This window comes from Pelodiscus sinensis, chromosome 20 (assembly GCF_049634645.1).
Source record: "Pelodiscus sinensis isolate JC-2024 chromosome 20, ASM4963464v1, whole genome shotgun sequence".
Lineage (NCBI taxonomy): Eukaryota > Metazoa > Chordata > Testudines > Trionychidae > Pelodiscus > Pelodiscus sinensis.
The window spans coordinates 9,380,606-9,403,036 of NC_134730.1; the positions used below are offsets into that span (position 1 = coordinate 9,380,606).

At 48.2% G+C, this 22,431-nt stretch overlaps 1 protein-coding gene across 1 annotated transcript in view; it reads right to left on the reverse strand.

Annotated features, from left to right (window-relative positions):
- The window catches only part of MGAT5B (alpha-1,6-mannosylglycoprotein 6-beta-N-acetylglucosaminyltransferase B), a 260,018-nt gene that overhangs the window by 65,797 nt on the left and 171,790 nt on the right, over positions 1–22,431 (reverse strand). The window contains exons 9-10 of the mRNA XM_006135747.4: positions 8,734–8,865; positions 4,546–4,679 (exon numbers count right to left, since the gene is read on the reverse strand). Of these exons, the coding sequence (XP_006135809.1) occupies positions 4,546–4,679; positions 8,734–8,865 (266 nt within the window). The remainder of the gene's footprint in view (positions 1–4,545; positions 4,680–8,733; positions 8,866–22,431) is intronic.

The following is a 22,431-nucleotide window of genomic DNA, read 5'->3' on the forward strand; positions in this document are numbered from 1 at the left end:
TCACAGCCTCCTGCAGCAAGGAGTTCCACAGGTTGACTCTTTGCTTTGTGAAGAACTTTCTTTTACTAGTTTGAAGCCTGCTACCCATTCCTTTCCTTTGGTGTCCTCTAGTCCTTCTTTATGGGAACTAATGAAGAACTTTTCTGTATGCATTCTCTCCACCCAACTCCTGCTTTTAGAGACCTCTATCCTGTCCCCCCTCTGTCTCCTCTTTTCTAATCTGAAAAGTCCCAGGGTATGTCTACACTAGAAAGTTAGTTCGAACTAACGGACGTTAGTTCGAACTAACTTTCCTATGCGCTACACTAGCGCTTCGCTAGTTCGAATTTGAATCGAACTAGCGGAGCGCTTAGTTCGAACTAGGTAAACCTCATTTTACGAGGACTAACGCCTAGTTCGAACTAGCTAGTTCGAACTAAGGGCTGTGTAGCCCTTTAGTTCGAACTAGTGGGAGGCTAGCCCTCCCCAGGTTTCCCTGGTGGCCACTCTGGCCAACACCAGGGAAACTCTATGCCCCCCTCCCGGCCCCGGACCCCTTAAAGGGGCACGGGCTGGCTACGGTGCCCGTGCCAGGTGCAAGCCTGCCAGCACCCAGCCAGCAGACCCTGCACCTGGCACGGCACAGAGCCACCCACCCGATGCCCCCCAGCCCACCCCCTCTTGCCGGGACCAGGCTGGCGGCTCCCGGGAGCTTGCCCTGGACCGCAAGAGGCGGGCACCTTCCTGGGCTAGTGCGGACATCGTGGACCTCGTCCACGATCTCCGCACTAGGCACAGGAAAGTGGCCGTCTAGGGCAGGAGAGCTGCCAGCCTGGCCACCCAGGACCAGGTGTGCATGAAAATCAAGGGGGTCCACTGAGACCCCCGACACTGAGCCCTGAGCTTACAATGGCCGTACTGGGTCAGACCAAAGGTCCATCTAGCCCAGTAGCCTGTCTGCCGACAGCGGCCAACCCTAGGGACCCTGGAGGGGATGGACCGAAGACAGTGACCAAGCCATTTGTCTCGTGCCATCCCTCTCCAGCCTTCCACAAACTTTGGGCAGGGACACCACTCCTACCCTCTGGCTAATAGGACTCCATGGACCCAACCTCCATCACTTGATCTCACTTCCCTTTCAACTCTGTTCTAGTTGTAGCCGTCACAGCCTCCTGCAGCAAGGAGTTCCACAGGTTAACTATTTGCTTTGTCAACAACAACAACTTTCTCTTACTAGTTTCAAGCCTGCTACCCAGTCCTTTCCTTTGGTGTCCTCTAGTCCTTCTTTATGGGAACTCATGAAGAACTTTTCTGAATGCACCCTCTCCACCCAACCCCTGCTTTTAGAGACCTCTATCCTGTCCCCCCTCCGTCTCCTCTTTTCTAAGCTGAACAGTCCCAGTCTCTGTAGCCTCTCTTCATCTGGGACCTGTTCCCAACCCCTGATCATTTTAGTTGCCCTCCCCTCTCCCAGCCTCTCTCTTCCCCTCTCCCACCTCCTTTTCCCAATCTCCCCCAGTTTTGTTCAATCAAGACAGATTCCATTTTGGAAGACACGTTTTCTTTATTTTGTACATCAAGAAGAGGGGCTAGGGAGGGGTAAGTGGAAGGAGGTGAGGGAGGAATGGGGCACGAGCCCCCGATGGGGAGGACTGGGCTGGCTCTGCGGGCTTCTGGGGGTGGAAGCTCTCCTGCAGCCCCCCAATTGTCCCCTCTCCCCAGATGGCAGCCTGAGGCAAGTGCAGCCGGGCTGATGGCTGAGTGGTGTGATGTGCCCAGTGTGGGTAGTCTGGGCAATCCAAGCCAAGACTGCTTTGCAAGCAGGGCACCCCTGAGAACTGTCTGTCCGGGGTGGGGGTCGGGACCCTTTAAGCACAGCCCTCGGCTAGCCTCTCCACGCTCTAAGTCCTCCTCTGATGCCCAGCCGGCACTGCTTCCGGCCATCCTTAACCCCGCTTCAGGGTCCACTTAATGTGGACGTGCTAGTTCGAATTAGCAAAACGCTAATTCGAACTAGTTTTTAGTTCTAGATGCGTTAGTTCGAATTAGCTTAGTTTGAATTAACTAATTCAAACTAAGTTAGTTCGAATTAGCGCTGTAGTGTAGACATACCCTCTGTCCATGGGAGGAAAATCTTAAAGGGAACACTTCCTCGCTCCCTGAGTTAATGCAATGCAAATTAGGTTAATGCAATTGCAGGATAGTTGCATGGGAATGGTCTGCGGGGTCCAAACTCATCCCTATCGATAGGAAGATGGTGGGTAGAGTTCTTAGAGGGGTCACACGACACCCTTTACTTCTGGTCATGTGTCCATCTTGACCCTGAGAGTACTACCACCAGGGGTGGGACTTCTTGTGGCAGGGGATGTGGCTAACTGGGGCTAGGGGCGTGGCTAATGAGTCCCTAATTTTGGTTCAGAAAATATGGTCACCATTCATATGGGCCTTGCTGGCTCCTGGGGCCTGTTTGCACCTCTTTTTGAGAATGAGGCATGAAGGCCCCCCTGGCTTGAGGGCAGGATGTTCTTGTGGTTAAAGCACCAGTCTAGGCCAGTTTGGGTTCCAGTCCTGGCTCTGCCACTAGATCCTTGGCTGAGTTTTTTAATCTCTCTGTGCCTCAGTCTCCCCTCTGCAAATGGGGATAATAACTGTGCCTTTCTCTATTAGACTGAGAGACCTTTGGGTAAGACCTGTCCTTACTGTGTGTGCTCAGTACCTAGGACACCGGGCCCTGCTCTCAGAGGAAGCCTCTCGCTGTGCAGCCACAGGACTGAGCACTAAACTGGGATTCAGGAGATGTTAGGTCCATTCCCAGTTTGTCTGTCCTTAAGCAAGTCCTTTCTTATGCCTCAGTTTTCCCATCTATTAAATGGGGGATAATGCTACTGACCCCTTTGGTAAAACACTTTAAAATCTGCAGCTGAAAAGCACCAGATAAGCTTGGTGCTAATTCTTGGGCTGAGAAAGGAGACCATGGCCCCGCTGTGGGGCTAGTGCAGTTCGCCTTTCACATTAGCCTGGGTTGCCCAAACATGGCCAAGGTACAGGCGCTCCTTCAACCTGCTGCTATGTTTGCATAATAACAAACTGCTTCTTTCCAGCACGCTCTCCCCTTGCTTTTGGTTTCTAGCTGTGAAATCCCCCGCTGATGCAAGAGGACTGATGGATTCACTCAGATAGCTCCCTGCAGAATCCCTGGGCTGAAAAAATGTCCATGGCAAAGCAAATGTTTCTCCTGAAACCTACCAGAGGAGGGAAACTTCTGGGGACAATTGAGAACAGAATTAGCTAAACAGTGGAAGTGGGACAGTAAAGTATTCATGCTAATTAAAGTAACAGTCCATTAAGCAGGAGTTTCCTTGGGGCACATTGCCACGGTTAGGGTCAAATGGAAGCAGGAGGCTTGGGAAATCAACTTTGGGCTGTGGTGTCACATGGTAATAAGCCTAGCATCTCTTCTGTGTCCCAGGCTTGTGTTATTTTCTGGCTACATCACACTTTATGTGTATCACACTTTATCTTGTGTGTGTCTGGGAGGGCTCAGAGGTCTTCCAAATATCTCCCATCTTACCAGGTTCAAGGCCACCATACCTTGCTGCCACCATCACTCTAGATGAGAAGGACTAGATGAGGCTCCCTTGAGATCTCATCAATGCACATCTCAGCTCGCCAGAGGGCACCCTGATAGGCCATATGAGATGATCATCTCTCCTGCTTGCACAACATTTTCCAGCCCTTTCTGGCACAGAGGGTTGCAGGAACCAGAGGCTAAGAGACGAAGCTGTAATGCAAACCTAAGTATTGACTGCTCCTGTGAAACTGCTTACTAATAGAAATGGAAGGCTCATCCCAGCTGATATACAGTGCCAAGTGTGTGTGAAAACGTCATCTTTTCAGGTGAACTGGACACACGTGAGCCTCCAGCTTATAGCGACTGATCAAGGGAACAGGAGTGAATGTGAGTTTTGGGGCTCTGAGAAAATCAAAGTTTTTTTCCAAGCTATTCTAGCACTCTAATTTTGGGAGTTTCTTCCTATTCTGATGTGGTTGCTTTGGGATGGGACAGGGTTGGTGATGAAATAGGTAGTGAATTGGCAGAGTAATTCAGATACAGCCAAGAACCTATTTGTCCCTTTTGTGTGTTGGCCTTGGCTTGCAAGAATAATCTAGTGATCAAGAAAAGGAGCCCTGCAAAAAATTGAAAAAATTCCAATTGGCAAATAGAAAATACACTTTTGGCAGCACTAGAACTGTGTGCCAATTTGGGTTGAATTTGTCAAATACTTTAGGCCAAAATCAACAGAAAACAAAAATTTGGAAATGTCAAAATGTCATTTTGGAAATGTTTGGAATCCAAATTCAAAACATTTAATTCGACCGGGACACTGTTTTTGTTTTTCATTTTGGTGAAAAACAATCACCTTCCATTTGAAACTAACCACATAATTTTTCTGGCTTGACCTTTGAACCAACACATCAATTATTTGCCCAGCTCCATCACTCAGTCTGTAATCATAAAAAAATAAAACCCCGATAGAAACAGTTTCCAAATAGGGGATCACTTACGAAACATTGTCATGAACTGCTTGGGGTTCAGGTTCCAGTACCCCCAGTTTGTCCGGTAGCCATGCAGAGTGGCATACTCCTCGAGGTTGTAGGCTGGCTCTGTCCCAAAGGTATCAATGACCCGAACACGACACCTGCCCAGGCAAGAGAGCAAAGGGTAATGGTTATATTTTGCAAACAAAGAGCAACAAGCCACAATATATAGGTTCACCCACTAGCATCAGCAGGCCACAAGAGAGGCTGTTAGTGCTGCTGAGGACTTGTGTGGATGCTCATTTAGTGGGCTGACTGCTTTTAGAGCGATCTGGATCCTAGAATCCAGCCCATGAAGGGACAATCCCACACATCAGTGCCCAGTTACTGGTGTGCACATCCTTGCAGCAAGTAGCTTCCTGTGTTCAAATGTACAGCCCATGGGGTGACAGAGGGCTCAAGCCTGTGCTGTGTGTTTGAATACCCAGAGCTACAGGCTTTATTAGAGTGGAAAGCGTGTGCCTAAAAGCTGGAGAGGCCTGGAGAAAGGTGACTGAGCTGCCAATGTGACAGCTGAGAGAGATTTAGGGACTATTAGTGCAAGTGACACAAATGGGTGCCAAATAAGTTTTTTCTAAGCAGCTTCACCAACACAGGCCTGTGATGATCAGCAGGCCCTGCTCCTCCAGTCCTGGTCCCATACAATAGACTCAGATTGGCAATACCACCTATGCTCTGTTGTGGCGTTGAGCAACACCCTTGAGCTAGGCACAGTGCTGATCTGCACTGTCTCAGTGCAAGCACCAGAAGGCATTGCACCTCACCTGGCATGCAGCAGAAGCACCCCAGAACCACACCCCTTCAGAGCGTGCCACTTCTTCTCTACGGCTCAGTCACTTTGGCTGTGTCTAGACTATACCTTTCTGTCAACAGAGAGATGTAGATTAGGCATGTCAAAATTGCTAATGAAGCAGGGATTTAAATATCCCATGCTTCATTAGCATAAACATGGCTGCCACTGTTTTTTCCAAAACGGAAGCTTTTTCCATATTGAGTGAGTGTCTTTGCTGTCTGAAAAAACAACACTTTTTTTTTTCAGTTACAGACTAACACAGCTACCTCTCTGAAACGATGCTGTTTTAGTATACTTCCATGTGGACAGAGTGCTGTGAAAAACAATGAATGGGCGTTATCCCTCTTACTGGGATAGTCATCACTGAAGCAGATGTTTGTTCTTCAAATTTACATCAGAGATAACATGTGGAACTCATTGCCACCAGATAGTAATGCAGCAAAGAGATTAAGAACCTTTTAAAAAAATATTCAGTATTTATGTGAATAGTAAGAATATTTGCATTTGAGGCAAAAATGTGTAACAGGTAGCAATGTGCTCTGGATATAAACTAACCATTAATAGAGTGGGATGGGATGGTATTGAACAACTGCCTGTTCAACTTCATGTATCTGATGAAGTGGTTTTTATCCATGAAAGCTTACGCCCTAATAAATCTATTAGGGTATGTCTACACTACCCTCCTAGTTCGAACTAGCGGGGTAATGTAGGAAGCCTAGTTCGAATTACCTAGTTCGTGCCCCGTGTAGCCGCGCTGCACGGGGTTCGAACCAGCGGGGTTTTAAAAATGGCGGCTCCCCGCTTATGCAAATGAAGCCCGGGAAATTCAAATCCCAGGCATCATTTGCAAGTGCGGTATGCCTACATTACCCCGCTAGTTCGAACTAGCGGGGTAGTATAGACATACCCTTAGTCTTTAAGGTAACACAGGACTCCTCATTTGGGGGTGGGAAGGTTTGTCTATTCTGAGGATTTTACACCTCTTGTGTTATCTGGTATTGGCCAGTGTCAGAGACTGGATACCAAACTAGACAGATTATGGGTCTGGTCCACTAGTGTATCTCCTAGGTGTATAACTCAGTAACTATTGCTCTAAACACAACGGCTGCGTCCAGACTGGCATGATTTTGCGGAAATACTTTTAACGGAAAAGGTTTTCCGTTAAAAGTATTTCTGCAAAAGCGCATCTAGATTGGCACGGATGCTTTTCCGCAAAAAGTGCTTTTGCGCAAAAGCATCTGTGGCCAGTCTAGACACGATTTTGCGCAAGAAAGCCCCGATCGCCATTTTAGCCATCAGGGCTTTTTTCCGCAAAACAGTTCTTCCCTGTCTACATTGGCCCTCTTGCGCAAGTATTCTGTGCAAGAAGGCTTTTTCCTGAGTGGGAGTGTGAAAGTATTTGCGCAAGAAGCACTGGTTTTGTACATTACAAAGTCAGTGCTCTTGCGCAAATTCAAGCGGCCAGTGTAGAAAGCTGGCAAGTTTTTGCACAAAAGCGGCTGCTTAGAAATCCAACCCAACATGCTTAGAAATCTCTGGCATTAGCTACTGTCTAAAAAGGGCAGCAGATCAGATGGATGGTCAGTCTATCCTGGCCCAGTGTTTCCTGGGCCTCAGTGGATCCAGGACTCAAACCCAGGGCCTACCATTAGTAATGCATAGCATTACCATTATGCCCACAGAGAACTGGCATTAGGCATCAGCATTAACTCAAAAGTGGAAACTGGAAGCAAAGCCCTGGTCCAATATTTAGCTGAAGGAGAAAGAAATATCCAAAATGACCTCTCCTGAAATAAAGATTCGCTGCTCCCCATTGCGTGAAGCAGTTTCCCATTTCAGGTTTTTCACCCGCCTGATGTTTGGGAAAGTGCTATCTGTCTCCAGAAGACATTTTAATGCTTTCCTGAATATTTCGGGCATGCTCAGGCAGGCATTACCCCGGCAAGAGGAAGAAAGAAAAGAGAATGTGAAAAGAGAGAGGCAAAAGCAAGTGGCACACACAAAGCAAATGCATTCATAATAAAAACAATAACACCACCTGTCATTTCCCCTGCTAATAAAATTGCGTAGGATAGTGGAAGGGATGGACAAAAATGTAATAAATAGAAGAACTATCATTGCTAAATTAAATCACATATTTTGCAGGCTGCTGATGTACCACAGGATGGTGACATATGTCTCTCTTAATGGCAAAGAGGAAGGGAGGAAATGAGCTTGGAGGAAGGGGGGAGCTTTATTGCAAATGCAGAAAGATCTCTTTGTCCTGGTGTGGTGTTGGCAGAGCCCACCTACAGCGTACAAATGTACTATTCACACACACACAACCCTTCCCAAGGGGTATGCCTCCCCATTCCACAGCTTTAGAATAAGGTCTGAACTTGAGAGAGTGGCTGTGCTCCCTTCTTCCCCGGGCATGTTCTGACAGCCAGTGGGAAGCAGTGTGGAGGCAGGTCTCTGGGCAATTTACCAGCTGTCAGAGCTGTGCACATAAGGCTGGAAACAAAAGGCTGAACTTCTCAGAATTTGCTGGAGATTTAAAGGGGCTCATCACTGGTATGGGAAAGGAAAGGCAGCAAAGTTTTGGTTGGTCTTGCTGTGAAAGAGGACAGAACAAAGAGCAAAAGAAGGAAGTGATATCAGACAGTGGCTCAGTGCTGCCTGCATTTCCCCTCTGGGAATTTGGGTTCAGATCTTGCATGGTGTGGGATTTGTTTAAAACCGTGTCTCACTCCAGTCATAGTCTGCGCCCTATGTAATGCTATTATCAGTTTCGGCCCAGGACCGCTCATTAGCTGAAAGGACCAGGAGCGAGTAGGACCAGAATAGCATGGGGTATGGCTACACTACAGAGACGATCGAAACTGACGCTGTGGATCTTTCAGGGTTCAAATTAGTTGTTCTAATGAAGCGAGCTCATTCGAACTGAGAGGGGCACTCCAGTCAATGCTTCCATGAGGGGTCAGGGTAGTTGAAGGGAGGGTGTTCTCCTTCAACTTCCTGCAGTGTGGACAGCATCAACATTTGAGTTAAGATACTTCGACTTCAGCTATGCAATTAAAGTAGCTGAAGTTGCATAGCTTAATTCCACTTGATTCCGTAGTGTGGACACACCCATGGGATGCTGCAAATCAGGACGGAGCCACATTGGCAGAATTAAACCAGACTGGAGCAGCACAGGGAGGTGCATTGGCAAAGATGTGGGTGGGGGCCCCCATGACTACCATAGCAGGGGGAGCTGCAAGCCAGGGTTGAGCCTCCCTCTAGCCAGAGCTATTCGCTATTTGCCCCTCATTGTCATTAGTGTTACCTAAGGTTAACAAACAAAAATAGAAGCAAAGAGGAAGAGAGTGATTTTTCCTTACCTGTATTTCTTAAAGGAGAGCCCCATGTGTTGTTTCATTTGCTGGAGGCCATGGTAATCAGTGTAAATGAGGTCAAAGGGCAAAGGGACAGTCAAGGGGCAATTGCCCCGTCCTGGAGGCACCCCTAAATTACTGAAGAGAAACAGGAGGGGTTGATCAGCCATACAATATCAGCCTTTTCAGCAGCCGTACACCCTTTTCCCTACCATGTGATTTAAAGGTGCCATCAACTGGCTCCTTTCCAGATGTCTTGAACTCCTCTTTAATCAAGGGCCCCTCCCCAATGATTCCCACTTTTCCATCTTCCCAAGTGCTTGCATGGGCTGCACTTCCTTTTAGGATGTCATCCGGGAAGCAGAAGCCTAGGATTTGCATTTCTGGTTCAATTTTCGGAGCGGGGTGGGGGGGGGGGGAGGGCGGGAGGGAGGAATTCATCCCAAATTGGGACAGAAAGCCCAAGACGTTTTTCTTTAAATGAAATTTCCAATGTTTGTTTATTTGGGGTCAATCAAAACATTGTATTTAATCTTGTAACTTTTTAATTTTTAAAAAACTACAGAATGACATATGCTTTGAAAGAAAAAGCCATTCAAAATGAAAAATCAAAACTTTTTGTTCTGAAAATGTAAAACCAAGACATTTCAACATTAAAAAAACCAACCTTTTTTTTCTAAAAGAAATGTCATCGAAATCAACGATTTTGAAAAAAAAAATCAGTTTGTCAAAACAGCATAGTCTGGTGGAGAACTGGTGCTGACAGTGTTCTGACCAGTTCTCTTAATATCAGCCATAAGCGGAGGCAAAGCACACTCCCTTGTCTGATCAGTGGCCTCCGTAGGCCATCTTTCTCTTTTGGTATGGCTGGTACTCTGGGGGCTCTGCTGTCTCTTCTACCCAAGCATTTGTGCCTGGAGCTTGTAGGGAGAAGGATCCTTGGTGTGAGAATCCCAAACATGGCCTGGCCTGCTGATAGAAACCAATCGAAGAGGCAAGTGGGCCAGGTACCCTGCTGAAGCACTGGCTGGGACTGAGCAACGCTTAGGCCATGCCTGTCCCAGCCATGTAGCTATGCCACTGTAATGCCGTAGTGCAGACCAGTGGTTCTCAGCTTATTACATCCTGTGGGTGGCAAAGTGTTACCTGGGCTGCAGGGGCTGGGGAGAGGCTGGGCAGAGGCAGTTTGGAACCCAACACTGGACCCTGGGCCTCCACCGTGGGGCTGGTCAGCAGCCCACCCTGGACCTTTGTCATGGGGCTGACCCAGACTTGGACCCTCATTGCACAGCTGCCTCAGACCCCAGAACTTGCAAGGCCAGGTGGCTGACCCACAGCCCTTGACGACGTGAGGACGGTCAGCAGCCCTGACCCTGCACTCCCACCACATGGGCAGGACCAGCAGCGCTGACCCCGCTGTTCTGGGCACCAGGGAAGCCCAGACCCTTCCATGCTGGTCATCTGGGAACCTTGTGGATCCCCGCACTCAGGATGCAGCTGTATGCTAACTAGGCCACAGTCGACCTGTGGGCTAATAACTGCTGGTGTAAACGCTTCCTACAGCAAAGGAAGGGTTTCTGTTGGTATAGCTAATCCATCTCACCAAGTGGCAGTCGCTAGGTCAATGGACTCATTCTTCCCTTGCCCAGCTACATCTATACCAGGGGCTACGTGGGTGTAGCTATGCTGTTGATGGGTGTGAATTTTTCACATCCCTGAGCACTGCAGCTATGTCAACCTAACTTTTAAGTGCAGATCTGAAGTGCAGAATGAATTAATGAAGGACCACTCCAAAGCCTGCAAAAACAAGGATTTTCAATTTAAGGTAACTTAGCCGCAGATAAATTCTTGCAACGGCTTCATTGCTCTTGTCACAAAGAATATATGCTTTAGCTCAGTATAGAACAGAAAGGGTCATCCGCAGATAGAATAGGCTCTAGTTTTATCACTTGTAATTTAGGTTCACTTCTATGGGCAATTTTACCCTAAGTGGCTGATCGAGGAAATGACAGGAATAGAAAGGCTCTCGTCACTGAGAGCCATCCCAAAAAGATTCATAAATAAAGCAAGAAGGAGAGGCTTAGACACCAAAATGGGAGCATTATAATGGCCTGCAAGAGCTTTCCCAGCATGCTGATACATACCTGCCAATCTAGCATCACAGTACATAGGCTCAAAATCAAACTGGCAAGGGAAAGGCAACTATAAACCCTGATATGCTATTCAAAGGCACTAAGGGTTTGAACTAGGGATGCAAATGTAACCGACCGAAATTGCTAATAGAGCAGGGATTTATATATCCCACGCTTCATTAACATAATCTCGCACACATGCTATTCCGCTCACCAGCTGAATCAAACCAGGAAGTGCATTTCAGGCCACATTAGTTCAAGTCAAACCCCTTGGTTCGAACTAATGTTACTCCTCATTTTTTGAGGAGTAACGTTAGTTCAAACCACGGGGTTTGATTCGAACTAACGTGGCCTGGAGTGCACTTCCTGGTTTGAATCAGCTGGTGAGCAGAATAGCTCACGGGCAAGATTATGCTAATTTAAATCCTTGCTTCATTAGCAATTTTGATTGGCTATATTTGCATCCCTAGTTTGAAATAGGGAGCAAGTGTAGACATACCCTCAGGTAAATGGAAAGCTTGGGTCTAATCTATAAGGGAATGGCTACACCCTAGTTCGAACTAGGGTGGCTAATATAGTCATTCGAACTTACAAATGAAGCCCGGGATTTAAATATCCTGGGCTTCATTTGCATGTTCCCGGGCACCACCATTTTTAAATGCCCGGTAGCTCGAACTATCTGCCCATAGCTACATGTGACACGGGCTAGGTAGTTCAAATTAACACTCTTAATTCGAACTACCGTTACTCCTCCTGCAATGAGGAGTAACAGTAGTTCGAATTAGGAGCTTTAATTCGAACTACCTAGCCTGTGCCGCGTGTAGCCGCGGGCAGGAGGTTCGAGCTACTAAGCATTTAAAAATGGCGGCGCCCAGGAACATGCAAATGAAGCCTGGGATATTTAAATCCCGGGCTTCATTTGCAAGTTCAAATGACTACATTAGCCACCTTAGTTTGAACTAGGGTGGCAGTGTAGCCATACCCTAAGGGATGTCAGATGTTTCAGATACAATGCACGTTTGATCTCTCCATTTATCTAACCTGTGCGACTGGAACTTAAATGGTGCTTCAGATTAGTGAGATTCCCGTATACTAAATGGCAGGCATTGTCTGCTAGGCTACATTTAGACTGCAGGCTTCTTCTGAAAAAACTTCTTCCAAAAGAGCGTCCACACACAAAAGCACGTTGAATGAGAAATCTGCTTTTTTGAAAGGGAGTGTCCAGACCTATTGGATGCTTTCTTGCATGAAAGGCCACCTGGAACCAGTGCAGGCAGGGCTTTAGGTTACCAGTTGCTTCCAAGTGCTGGTGCTGGAGCCTAGCAGAGACATGTACTTAAAGGGATCCTCCTGGACAGCCGTTTCTCTGCTTCTGCTGCGTGCTTGCCACCTCTTCGAGGAACAGCAAAGCTCTTGAGGTGCCTGCTCTGGATGCCCTGATTTTTTTGGACACCTCAGCCTTTTCCTTTGAGCCATGCTCCCAGCATGCAATGGCCCCTCATGGCCTTGCTGCAGTTTCTGCAGCACTTTGTGCCAGCTGCCTTCCTGGATCTGACCAACCCAGAGCTCATTCAGGGGACCCTCTCCTTGGGTGTGGGAGCTCCACTCTGGCAACTGCAACCCACTGTGGAGAGGCTGCACACAAGTTCCAACTGGTAGGACTGGCTGACGATGGCGCGGTGGGATGACCAGCAGTGGCTCCAAAACTTCCGCATGTGGAAGGCCACCTTTTTGGAACTGTGTGCCAGGCTCACCCCTGATCTCCAGAGACATGCTATGTGCCTGCCACCCCCTGAAGAAGTGGGTCACAATCGCCTTCTGGAAACTCCCCACCCCTCACAGCTACTGGTCGGTGGGCAGCCAGTTCGGTATGAGGACGTTCACCGTTGGGGCCCTCCTCATGGTACTCTTGGGCTGAAGTCCCTTCACAGGGGTGGATGGGAGGGGAGTCCTGGAAAAGGGGGACCCTAAGGAAAGGGGGATTGAGGGCTGTGGGGGGTGGAGTGGGGGTGGGGGAAGCCCCGTCCCCGGGGGGTTGTGCCATCCCACCCTCACACAGCCCTGCTGCTGGGGGGGTGGCCTCATAGAGGGTGGCTCATGGGGTGTTTGGGGGAGAGGAGGAGCTAGGAGGGGTGCGGGCACCTCCCAAGGGCTCAGGCTCCGTCTCTCATTCTCTGTTTTGTGTGTTTGTTTGTTTCCTTCTGCAGGTGGTGAGGGCCATCAACTCCATCCTGCTGTGGAGGGTCATCTGCCTGGGAGACCTGGACCCAATCGTGGCCGGATTTGCTGCCCTGGGGTTCCCAAACTGCACTGGAGCCATAGATGGGACCCACGTCCTGATCCGATCACCAGAACATTGAGCAGCCCAGTGTATTAATAGAAAGGGCTACTTCTCGTTGGCACTGCGGGCCCCGGTCAACCACCATGGACACGTCACAGATATTTTTGTTGGGTGGTCGGGCATGTCTTTAGAAACTCGAGCCTTTAGGGCAAGCTGGAGGCAGGCACATTTTTCCTCCACTGTGAACTTGCCATTGGGGACGTGCAGATGCTACTGTGCATCATGGGGGATGCAGTCTTCCCATTCATGCTATGGCTTATGAAACCCTATCCCGGCCACCTGGATCCCAGCAGGGATCAATTTAATGCCCTCCTGAACCAGGCCCAGACCCAGGTGGAGTGCACCTTCGGCTGCCTCAAGGCACGTTTCAGGTGCCTACTGACCCACCTGGACATGGGGGAGCACAGCATCTCTGAGGTGGTCACGGCATGTTGTGTCCTCCACAACACTGTGGAGAGGAAGGGGGAGGCCTTCCTCCCAGGGTGGGAGGCTGATGCTGGCTGCAAGGAATGAGCCTTCCAGCAGCCAAAGACAGCTGCCATCCACCAGGCCCATGAGGCCGGGGTGCGCATCCAGGAGGCACTGAGGGAGGGGTTCTCTCAAGGACCCCAGTAACTCTTCCCAGGGCTTCCCCCCTGGGGGCCTCTGGCTTGCAGCCCTATTCTTTCCCCACCACAACCCCTCCCTTCACCCCTTCCCTAACCTCAGAATAAAGACACTTGTTTGGTTTTGAACAAAACAAAGTGTGTATTTATCTTTCATTAAAAAAAAGGTGGGCAGGGGGGCTCATAACCTGGATGGGGAGAGAGGTGGCTAGATGTGCCACCTCGGGTGCGGGGACCTCATCAGAGGTGGGGTTGGGTGGCTCCGGGGACCACAGGAGGATGGGCAGTAGTGAGGGCTGGAGTGGGGTCAAGGATAGCAGGGGGCCAGAGGAGGAGGCATGGGCATCACTTGGGGAGACAGCATGGGCATCACTTGGGGAGGGGGCATGGGCATCACCTGAGCAGGTAGCAGAGGCATTGTATGGGGGGCAGCCAGAGGGAGAATGGGCATAGCAGGCGGAGGCAGGAGGCTGGTAGCCAAGAGCAGAGACAGCAGCTGGGTGTGCCATCATGTCGAGGGTGTTGGCACACCTACTATCGCACCGCTGCATGAGCTGGTCCCATGCTCGGTTCTGCCTCTCTGAGTCCTCACAGACCTTCTGCACAAGGGACTGCTACATGTTGCGCAGGACAGTGACATGCAGCCGCATGAGCTCTTCCTGGACCCTGGCATGCCTCCATGTCTCCCGGGCTCTGGTGACATGGCTCGCCTTTCAATCCTGACTGGTCCACCTGTGGAGAACACAAAAAGGGAGAGGCAGTCAGTGATCCATTCACACACTGTCACTGAGGCTGTGCACTCCTCTGTGAGAAGCGACCAACAGTCCTCGGGCCAGAGGAGGGGGATGTCCGAAGAACAAGGCCATGAGTGGCGTGCACAGTGGGCCATGCCTCACAGGGGCCCCGAGGTGCCTTGGGGACCGCGTTGTCCGCTTTCCCCCCACACTCCTCACCCATGGACAAGTAGGCAAGGGAAGTGTCTGGCCTCAGTGGGATCCCCTCACGGGTGGCAGAGGAGCCGTGAGCAGCTTGGCCCTCCCTGGTATCTGCACACACACCTGCAGCTTGCAGCACTGCCTCCCTCCTCTGTGTGTTCGGAGTTGTGCCTGCATCCTTGTGGCTAGCCTGCTTCCAGCCATGGCAGGTGCTGGAAGGGCTCCCCCAATGGCAGGACTTGTGCAGCCTCCCCTGAGCCTGGCAGCAGGATTCCACCCATGCTCAGGGGCTGCCTGTTGAGTCCGTGTGCCACACACTAACGCTGCACATGGTTCCACGTACATGGACCTCAGCACAATATCCAGCCCGAGCAGCCCAAGTGATACATGCAACCAGCCCCCTGTGAGCCTGGCTCCCCCACTCTATGTGTGTGACAGACTGAGAGCACTCACCTGAAGATCCCTCCTCAGCATCCAACGAGGCCTGGGAGATGTTCTGGCTGCAGGCAGCAGCTTCAGGGACAGGGTGACAGTGTCTGTCTCCTCTTCCTCCACATGTTGGTCCTGGTCCTCTTGCTCCTCCTCCACCGTGAACTCTGGCTGGGTGACAACAGGGGTCTGGAGGCTGGAGTCCACCGCAACAGTGAGGAAGATGTTTTCCCACCCCACAGGATCTGGTGCAGCCACTGGTAATAGGGGACGTGTAGTGTCCTCCCCCTGAGCTCAAGGTGTTCTCTCTGGCCCTGATGTATTCCTGGCAGAGCTCCTAGATCTTACTCCAGATCTGTTCCAACGTCTGGGATGGGTGTCCGCACTCCACCAAGGATTCGGCCATGTGCTCAAAAATATTGGCATTGCGCCGTTTGGAGCAGAGATCCTGCAATGTCTCTTCCTTGCCCCACAGCTCGAGGAGGGACAGGATCTCTGCTCTGGACCAGGAGGATGCTTACCTCTTGGTCCCCTGGGTGGGTCTTGGGATCCCTGGGGCTGCTCCATGCATGGGCCAGAGAGATCGCGGGGGGCCTGTGACTCCGCTTTGGGTGACAAGGCCTGTGGCAGGGAGAGCTGCGTGATGAGGTGCTACTCTGAAGCCGGCTTCCTGCCACAAGGCTTGTCCAGGGTGCCTGCAGCTTTAAGAAGGGCCAGGAAACAGGAACTATAGAGTTCTGATTAATTTGGACAAAGTGGCCACCAAGGCACCTGTGTTATTTCCTGGACCCCTTTTCTTTAAAAAAAAAAAAAAAAACCCTCCTTCCTGCCCACACATGCCTTTTTCCGAATGAGCTCTTTTGGTTTCTTCCTCATAGAAAGAGGAGTACTGCTGTCGGAAAAACTCCTCTGTTCTTTCAATTTTCTTTTGAAAGAACGTGATTGTAGTGTGGACGTAATGTAGGTTTTGTCAGAAAAATGGCCATTTTTCTGACAAAACTCTGTAATGTAGACAAACCTGTAGTTAAAAGATGCTCTCATTCATGTTGTTCTGAAGACTAGGGCTTAAGAGACCTGGGTTCTAAGCTTATCATAGAATCATAGAACTGGAAGAGACCTCAGGAGGTCATCAAGTCCAGCCCCCCGCCCAAAGCAGGACCAATCCCAACTAAATCAACAAAGCTCAGCTCTGCCATTGACCTGCTGGGTGATTTGGGGCAAGTGACTTCACCTCTCTCTGTCTTGTGTGATTAAATTGTATGCAATTTGCAGCAGAAACTGTCTCTCATGTGCCTAGTACAATGAGTCCCTTCCCTCCACTGCATTATTAGAACCTCACCCCAGCCAACATCCCACTGAAGCCAAAGGAGCTACACCTGGAGTGAAACACAGTTTCACACAAGAGTAGGACAATGTGGCCCTTACAGCCCCTAAGTTCTATTCCCAGCTTTGTCACTGGCTTGTTCAGTCTTTAAACCTCTTGTGTCTCCATTGCTCCTAACTTAAGAAGGGTATAATATGAACGATTGCTCCAAAGTGTGGCAAAGAGTAATTAAATTCCATAAAGTTCTTTGAGTGTCTTGGAGGAAATGTGTTCTCTAGAGTGTCACTGAATTTAAAGGAAGAAATTCAGATCTGTAGACAATCTGATGATTCATTTGGATGCATAGCCACACCTTTGGGGAAAGAATAGCTTCTCTGGTCCTATTGTTTGTATCGGTGTCTCTATTAAAGACACAGGAACAAATTGTCCACTGTCCAGCACACTGCACAGTCATTTACACCAATCTCAAGAGGGGGACAACCATTGTAATTCCAATTACAGGTTTTTTACACCCCCACTGCACTGGTGAAAAAGGCATTGACTAACAGAGATCCCGGTCCATACATTCAGATATACCCAGAATTCAGGGGGTACATCTGGACACTGCACTATGAGTGAGGAGAGCTGGAATCTGCTCCTGGCTCTGCTGCTGGCCTGCTGTATGACATGTTATTAACCTCATCACACTCAGACTTAATTTCCCATATCTAAAACTGGAATCATGAGAATTCCCTAGGGAAGTGCTCAGACCTCCTGTGATGGACACTCCACAAGGTTCTAGTGAGATAGTTCATTATAAAATGGGGGTAATGCACATCTTGGCACAAGCTGTCACACTGAAGTCTCCAGTTGCTCCCCAACATGGATAAGGCTTGCAAGTCTACTCCTGTACCAATCTCTAGCTGCAATGTTGATCAACGGTTCTTCTGAAGGCAGCACCTTCCTCTGTTTGGAGCTTGGTTCTGCTCTGACCTTTACACTGACTTTGGCAGAGAGATTTCTGATTGACTCTGGTGTGCATGAAGGCAGAATCAGGCCCTTTTTTCTCTTCCATGGTGAAATTCACCCTTCTGCAGATAACCAAGAGAAATGCTCTGCAGCACTTAAATCCTCAAAATAGATTGATAGGTTTTTAAGACCAGAAGAGACTTACTAGATGATCTAGCCTGGCTTCCAGGGCTTGTGTGGAATTTAGCTGTTGTTTAGTCCTCATTAGAGTTGATAAAAATAACACCCTCCCCCCCAAAAAATGCAAACCCCAACCTCTCCCTCCCACAAAAACCCAACTGTCATTTAGTTTCCAAATGAAACTCAATTACTTCATTATTTTCTTGAGGAAAAGAAACTCCCCACCCCAAGACTTTGTTTGGGTTGAACCAAACATTTAGAATGTCCATTCTGAATGGCACTTCTATTAGAAAGTGTCTGTTTGAAATGGGCGAGTCCAACATTTCTCCGCACACTGCTTCAACATTTGCAAATGATTGGTTTTGGGGGAGAGGAGGGGAGGAGAGGTGAAGCTGAAACTCTTTGCCAAATTCAGCCTGAGCTGATGTCTTGTTTTGGTGCCCCTCCCGCCGCCATGCATTTTTGGCAAATCACTTTCATCTAACACTGATCACCACCTCCTGTCCTCACAATGGCCCTCTGCTCAGGCATGAATTTCTAAGCACACCGATCTAGTGAAAATAGGGTGTTGGCTTCAGTGCAGTTGAAAGCTCATTGGACGTGACACCACAATGAAGATCTTGCCACAATATATGCAGGACGAGGTGAAAGATGACCAGGTACTAACCAGCCTCCATGACTGCTTGACAAGCGCAGCATCCGCCATTCTAAAACACTGTCCTCAAAAGGACATCATAGAATCCTACGGCTAGAAGAGACCTCAGAAGGCCATCAAGTCCAGCCCCTTGCCCAAGGCAGGACCAATCCCAACTAAATCAACCCAGCCAGGTCTTTGTCAAGCTGAGACTTAAAAACCTCTAGGGGCGGAGACTCCACCATCTCCCTAGGTAACCTATTCCAGTGCTTCACCACCCTCCTAGGGAAATAGTTTTTCCTAACATCCAACCTAGACCTCCCCCACTGTAACTTGAGACCATTGCTCCTCATTCTGCCATCCCTCACTACTGTGAACAGCCTCTCTCCAGCCTCTTTGGAACCTCCCTTCAGGAAGTTGAAGGCTGCTATCTGCTATCACTCTTTTCTTCTGCAGACTAAACAAACCCAAATCCCTCAGCCTCTCTTCATAGGTCATGTGTTCCAGACCCCATGGCTCCAAACTTGGCTGGAATTTTAGCTGGCTCCTCACTAAGCATGTGTCTGTGTAACACAAAGTGGGCCAGATACTTAGCTAGTGCAAATCTGCAGAGCTCCACTGACTTCACCGGAGCTGGCTGTCCCCATTTGTCTCTCACTGGAGCTGATATCCCCAAACTTCGGGAGAGATCTTAGTTTATATATTCATGGACTATAAGGCCAGAAGGGACCATTAAATCATCTAGTCTGACCTCCTGTATTTCACAGGACATTAAATTCCACCCAGTAGCCCCTGCATTGAGCCTAGTCACTGGGTTTTGACTAAACCATAATTCATGTTGGGTTAAAGTATCTCTTCCAGTCTTGATCTGAACACATGGAGAGATGGTGAATCCATCATTTTCCTTAGTAGTTCATTCCAATGATTAATCACTCTCCCTCCCTGGTAAAAATCAGGCCCTTATTTCTAACCTGAATTTGTCTGGCTTCGGCCTCCATTGTTCTGGCTTTCTCGGCTAGATTAAAGAGCTCAGGATTAAATACCCAGAATTTTCTCCCCATGAAAGTATTGGAATCATGTCCCCTCTCAAACTTCCTCCTGATAAAATGAGCAGATTGGGATTCTAGAGTTTTTCACGGGACAGCACTGTCTCCAGTCCTGGAATTGGTTTTGTGGCTCTTTTCTGTACTCTTGCCAATTTTTCAACTTCCTTTTTAAAATGTGGCCCACCATAACAGGGCACAATATTCCAATGTTGGTTTCACAGGTAAAAATCGACTCCCTGCTCCTACTCATTTCTCTCCTGATTATACACCCAAGAATCATATTCATCCTCTTTGTACCCACATTACACTGGGAGCGCATGATGAGTTACTTCTCCACTGTGATTTCTAAATCCTGCCAGACCCTGCTTTCCATGATACAGTTCCCCAGTCTGCAGGTATGCCTGTATTCCTTGTTCCTAAATGTATAAACTTGCATTTGTCTCGATTTAAACATATTTGATTTGAATGGGCCCAGCTAACTCAGTGCTGCAGCTTGCTCTGCAAGACTTCCCACACTTCATCATTATTTACCACTCTGCCAGTGTGTGTGCCCATGGGTGTGTACATGCATACATGTGATCCACAAATGTTATCAGCACTGGCTTACATGTACTCCTAGCCCAATGGAGAAACTGTTGAATATTGTTGGGTTTAATCAAACCCTGTTACAAACATGTCCCTTTAATGACCGTCTCCCAGTGATGAGTACCTTTTGAAGTTCTTCCATTAGTCAGTTCTGTATCATTTAATTAATATTGTATAGTGGTAATTTTTAATCAGAACATTGCACAGTGTTAAGTCAAATCCTTATAAAAGTAGAATAGTAATAGAAATGTAGCCATGTTAGTCAGGTCTAGCTGAAACAAAAAACAGGACTATGTAGCACTTTAAAGACTAACAAGATGGGTTATTAGATGATGAGCTTTCGTGGACCAGACCCACTTCCTCAGATCAAATTGTGGAAGAAAAGTGTAAGAGTTCAATATAAAAGACTATGTGTTTACCTTTACCATCCACATTTCTAATCTCACTAATTTGTACTCTCATCAAGGAACAAAATAAGGTTTGTTTGATGAGACCTGTTTTCTATAAACTAGGGTTTTACTTGCATTGATTATATTCCTGTCCTTTCATAATTGAATCCTGTATCAGTTTTTTCATTAGCAGATCTGGGACTGATGACAGACTAACTGGGCTGTCGTTACTCCAGTCATATCACTTGCCCCTTTGGAATAGCACTGCTATTGAATTTACACAATATTACAAGATTTATTAAAAAACAACATAAACATGTCCTATTGAAGGTCATTAAGCACATGACCACTGGTTCCTAGGCATCCACCTACTTCCAGTCCAGGGTATTGCCCTGTGCTGGGTGCAATACCTTTCGAGTTAGAAAATTATCATCTGTCATTTTGAGACCCTGTGATGGGGTGTACCACCCCTGCACTGGCCAGGGAGGGTTTAACCAGGCTTACTGAGCTAAGAAGACCCCCTTCCCCGCAGCCCTGCTGGGCATGCTCCAACTTCAGAGGCAATATAAAGGCCGCAAGAGCAGCTCAGTTGGAGCTGGCCACTGAAGGGGAAGGAGCTCCTGCCGGAGCAGAGGACCAACTACCCTGACTGGGAACCCCAGCCCCAGCAACAACCCGGCCACCTCTCTGCCGCTGCCCTCTCTAACTGATCTGGGGGAAGGGGGTGGTGATGCCTTCCATAGTATGGCCATTTGTTGTAACAACTGCTCTTGTTGGGCTTGCTGATACGTCGTCAACTCTCTTAGTAGCTGCTGCTGATTCACCAACTGCTAGAGCAGCTGGTTTTGCAGTTGCTGCTGTTTGGCCGCCTGCTTTTGCTGATGGTCCATCAGCCACTCGAACACTTTGCTTGGGTCCATACTGTCTGCACGCTCCCATTAACTACTTGCACCTTGTTCTCTCACCTCTACAGGACAAAAAAAACCCAACTCACTTCCTCTTATCTCCGGGGAGGGATCGCCCACGGTGCCCAAATTCTCCACCAGTGTCGTGGGGTGATCAACCCGTCCCCACTCGGGGGCTAGGGCTGTGCACCCTGCAACAGACCCTCTAATTATGTTTTTCTACTAGCTGCCTGAAACCTCCAGCATTTACCAATCAAACTGAAGTTCCTCATAACAACAATACCCCTCCCTGCCATACACACATATGACCAACAGATGCACAAGGAATAATAAGTTTGATTCAGCAGTTTGTGCATTAAAGAGTCTATGGCTCTGAGTTATCAATGACTCTAAGACAGGTCATGATGTCTATACTAATAAATAATCCCTATCTCTCACTTTACACTTTTCATGAGGACTCTACAAAGAAGGCTGGTAAAATGGAAAATGACTGATTCAGGATCACCCAAAAGGCTAATGACAGAGCCAAAAATAGGACGTAGGTCTCCACAATCACAGTGCTTTATCCTCCCCCACTTATCTTGGACTCTCTCTGTCCTTCCCACACAGGCTATAACCAGTGACTTTAACATTCCAGTCATGCAGCCTCAGTCTGCACCTTCAAATTATTTTTTTATCCCTCCTTATTTAAGCATTCTCTATTCAAGCTTTCATCATTTGCCAGTTAAGTCAACTAATTTTCTACTAAACCCAATTTCACTCATGGTTGGAGTGAAATCTCTGTAATTTTTCCTCATGCCATGTACTACTGATGGTGCTTGAAATTATGCAAATAGAAGTTGATGAACACAAATGCCTTTTTCTCAGACAGCTTAGCCGGGAGATTTGTTTTTGAAAAAAAACAAAAACAAATAGTTGAACCCCACATTCAGAACCACTTCTGAGAAACTTAATCTCACAAATAAACAATTGCCTGACAGAATCTGCTTTTGACTGATCTCCTTGTAAACCCCCTTGGCAGCTCCCAAGCTCCGATCATGACGTCAGTATGATTTCTCTGGCAAACACATTTATACTGTCCCAACTTCAGAGATTAGCAAATTAGCAATGGACAAATTCAGTTCTGGCTTTGTTTCTTAAATAAAGGATAATGCAGACAAACATGCAGCTTGTCTTCTCTTTAATTAAGCAGATTAAAAGAATCATGTTCACCTATAGAGCTGTTCCTTTCTGACTGCTCTTAGACATCTG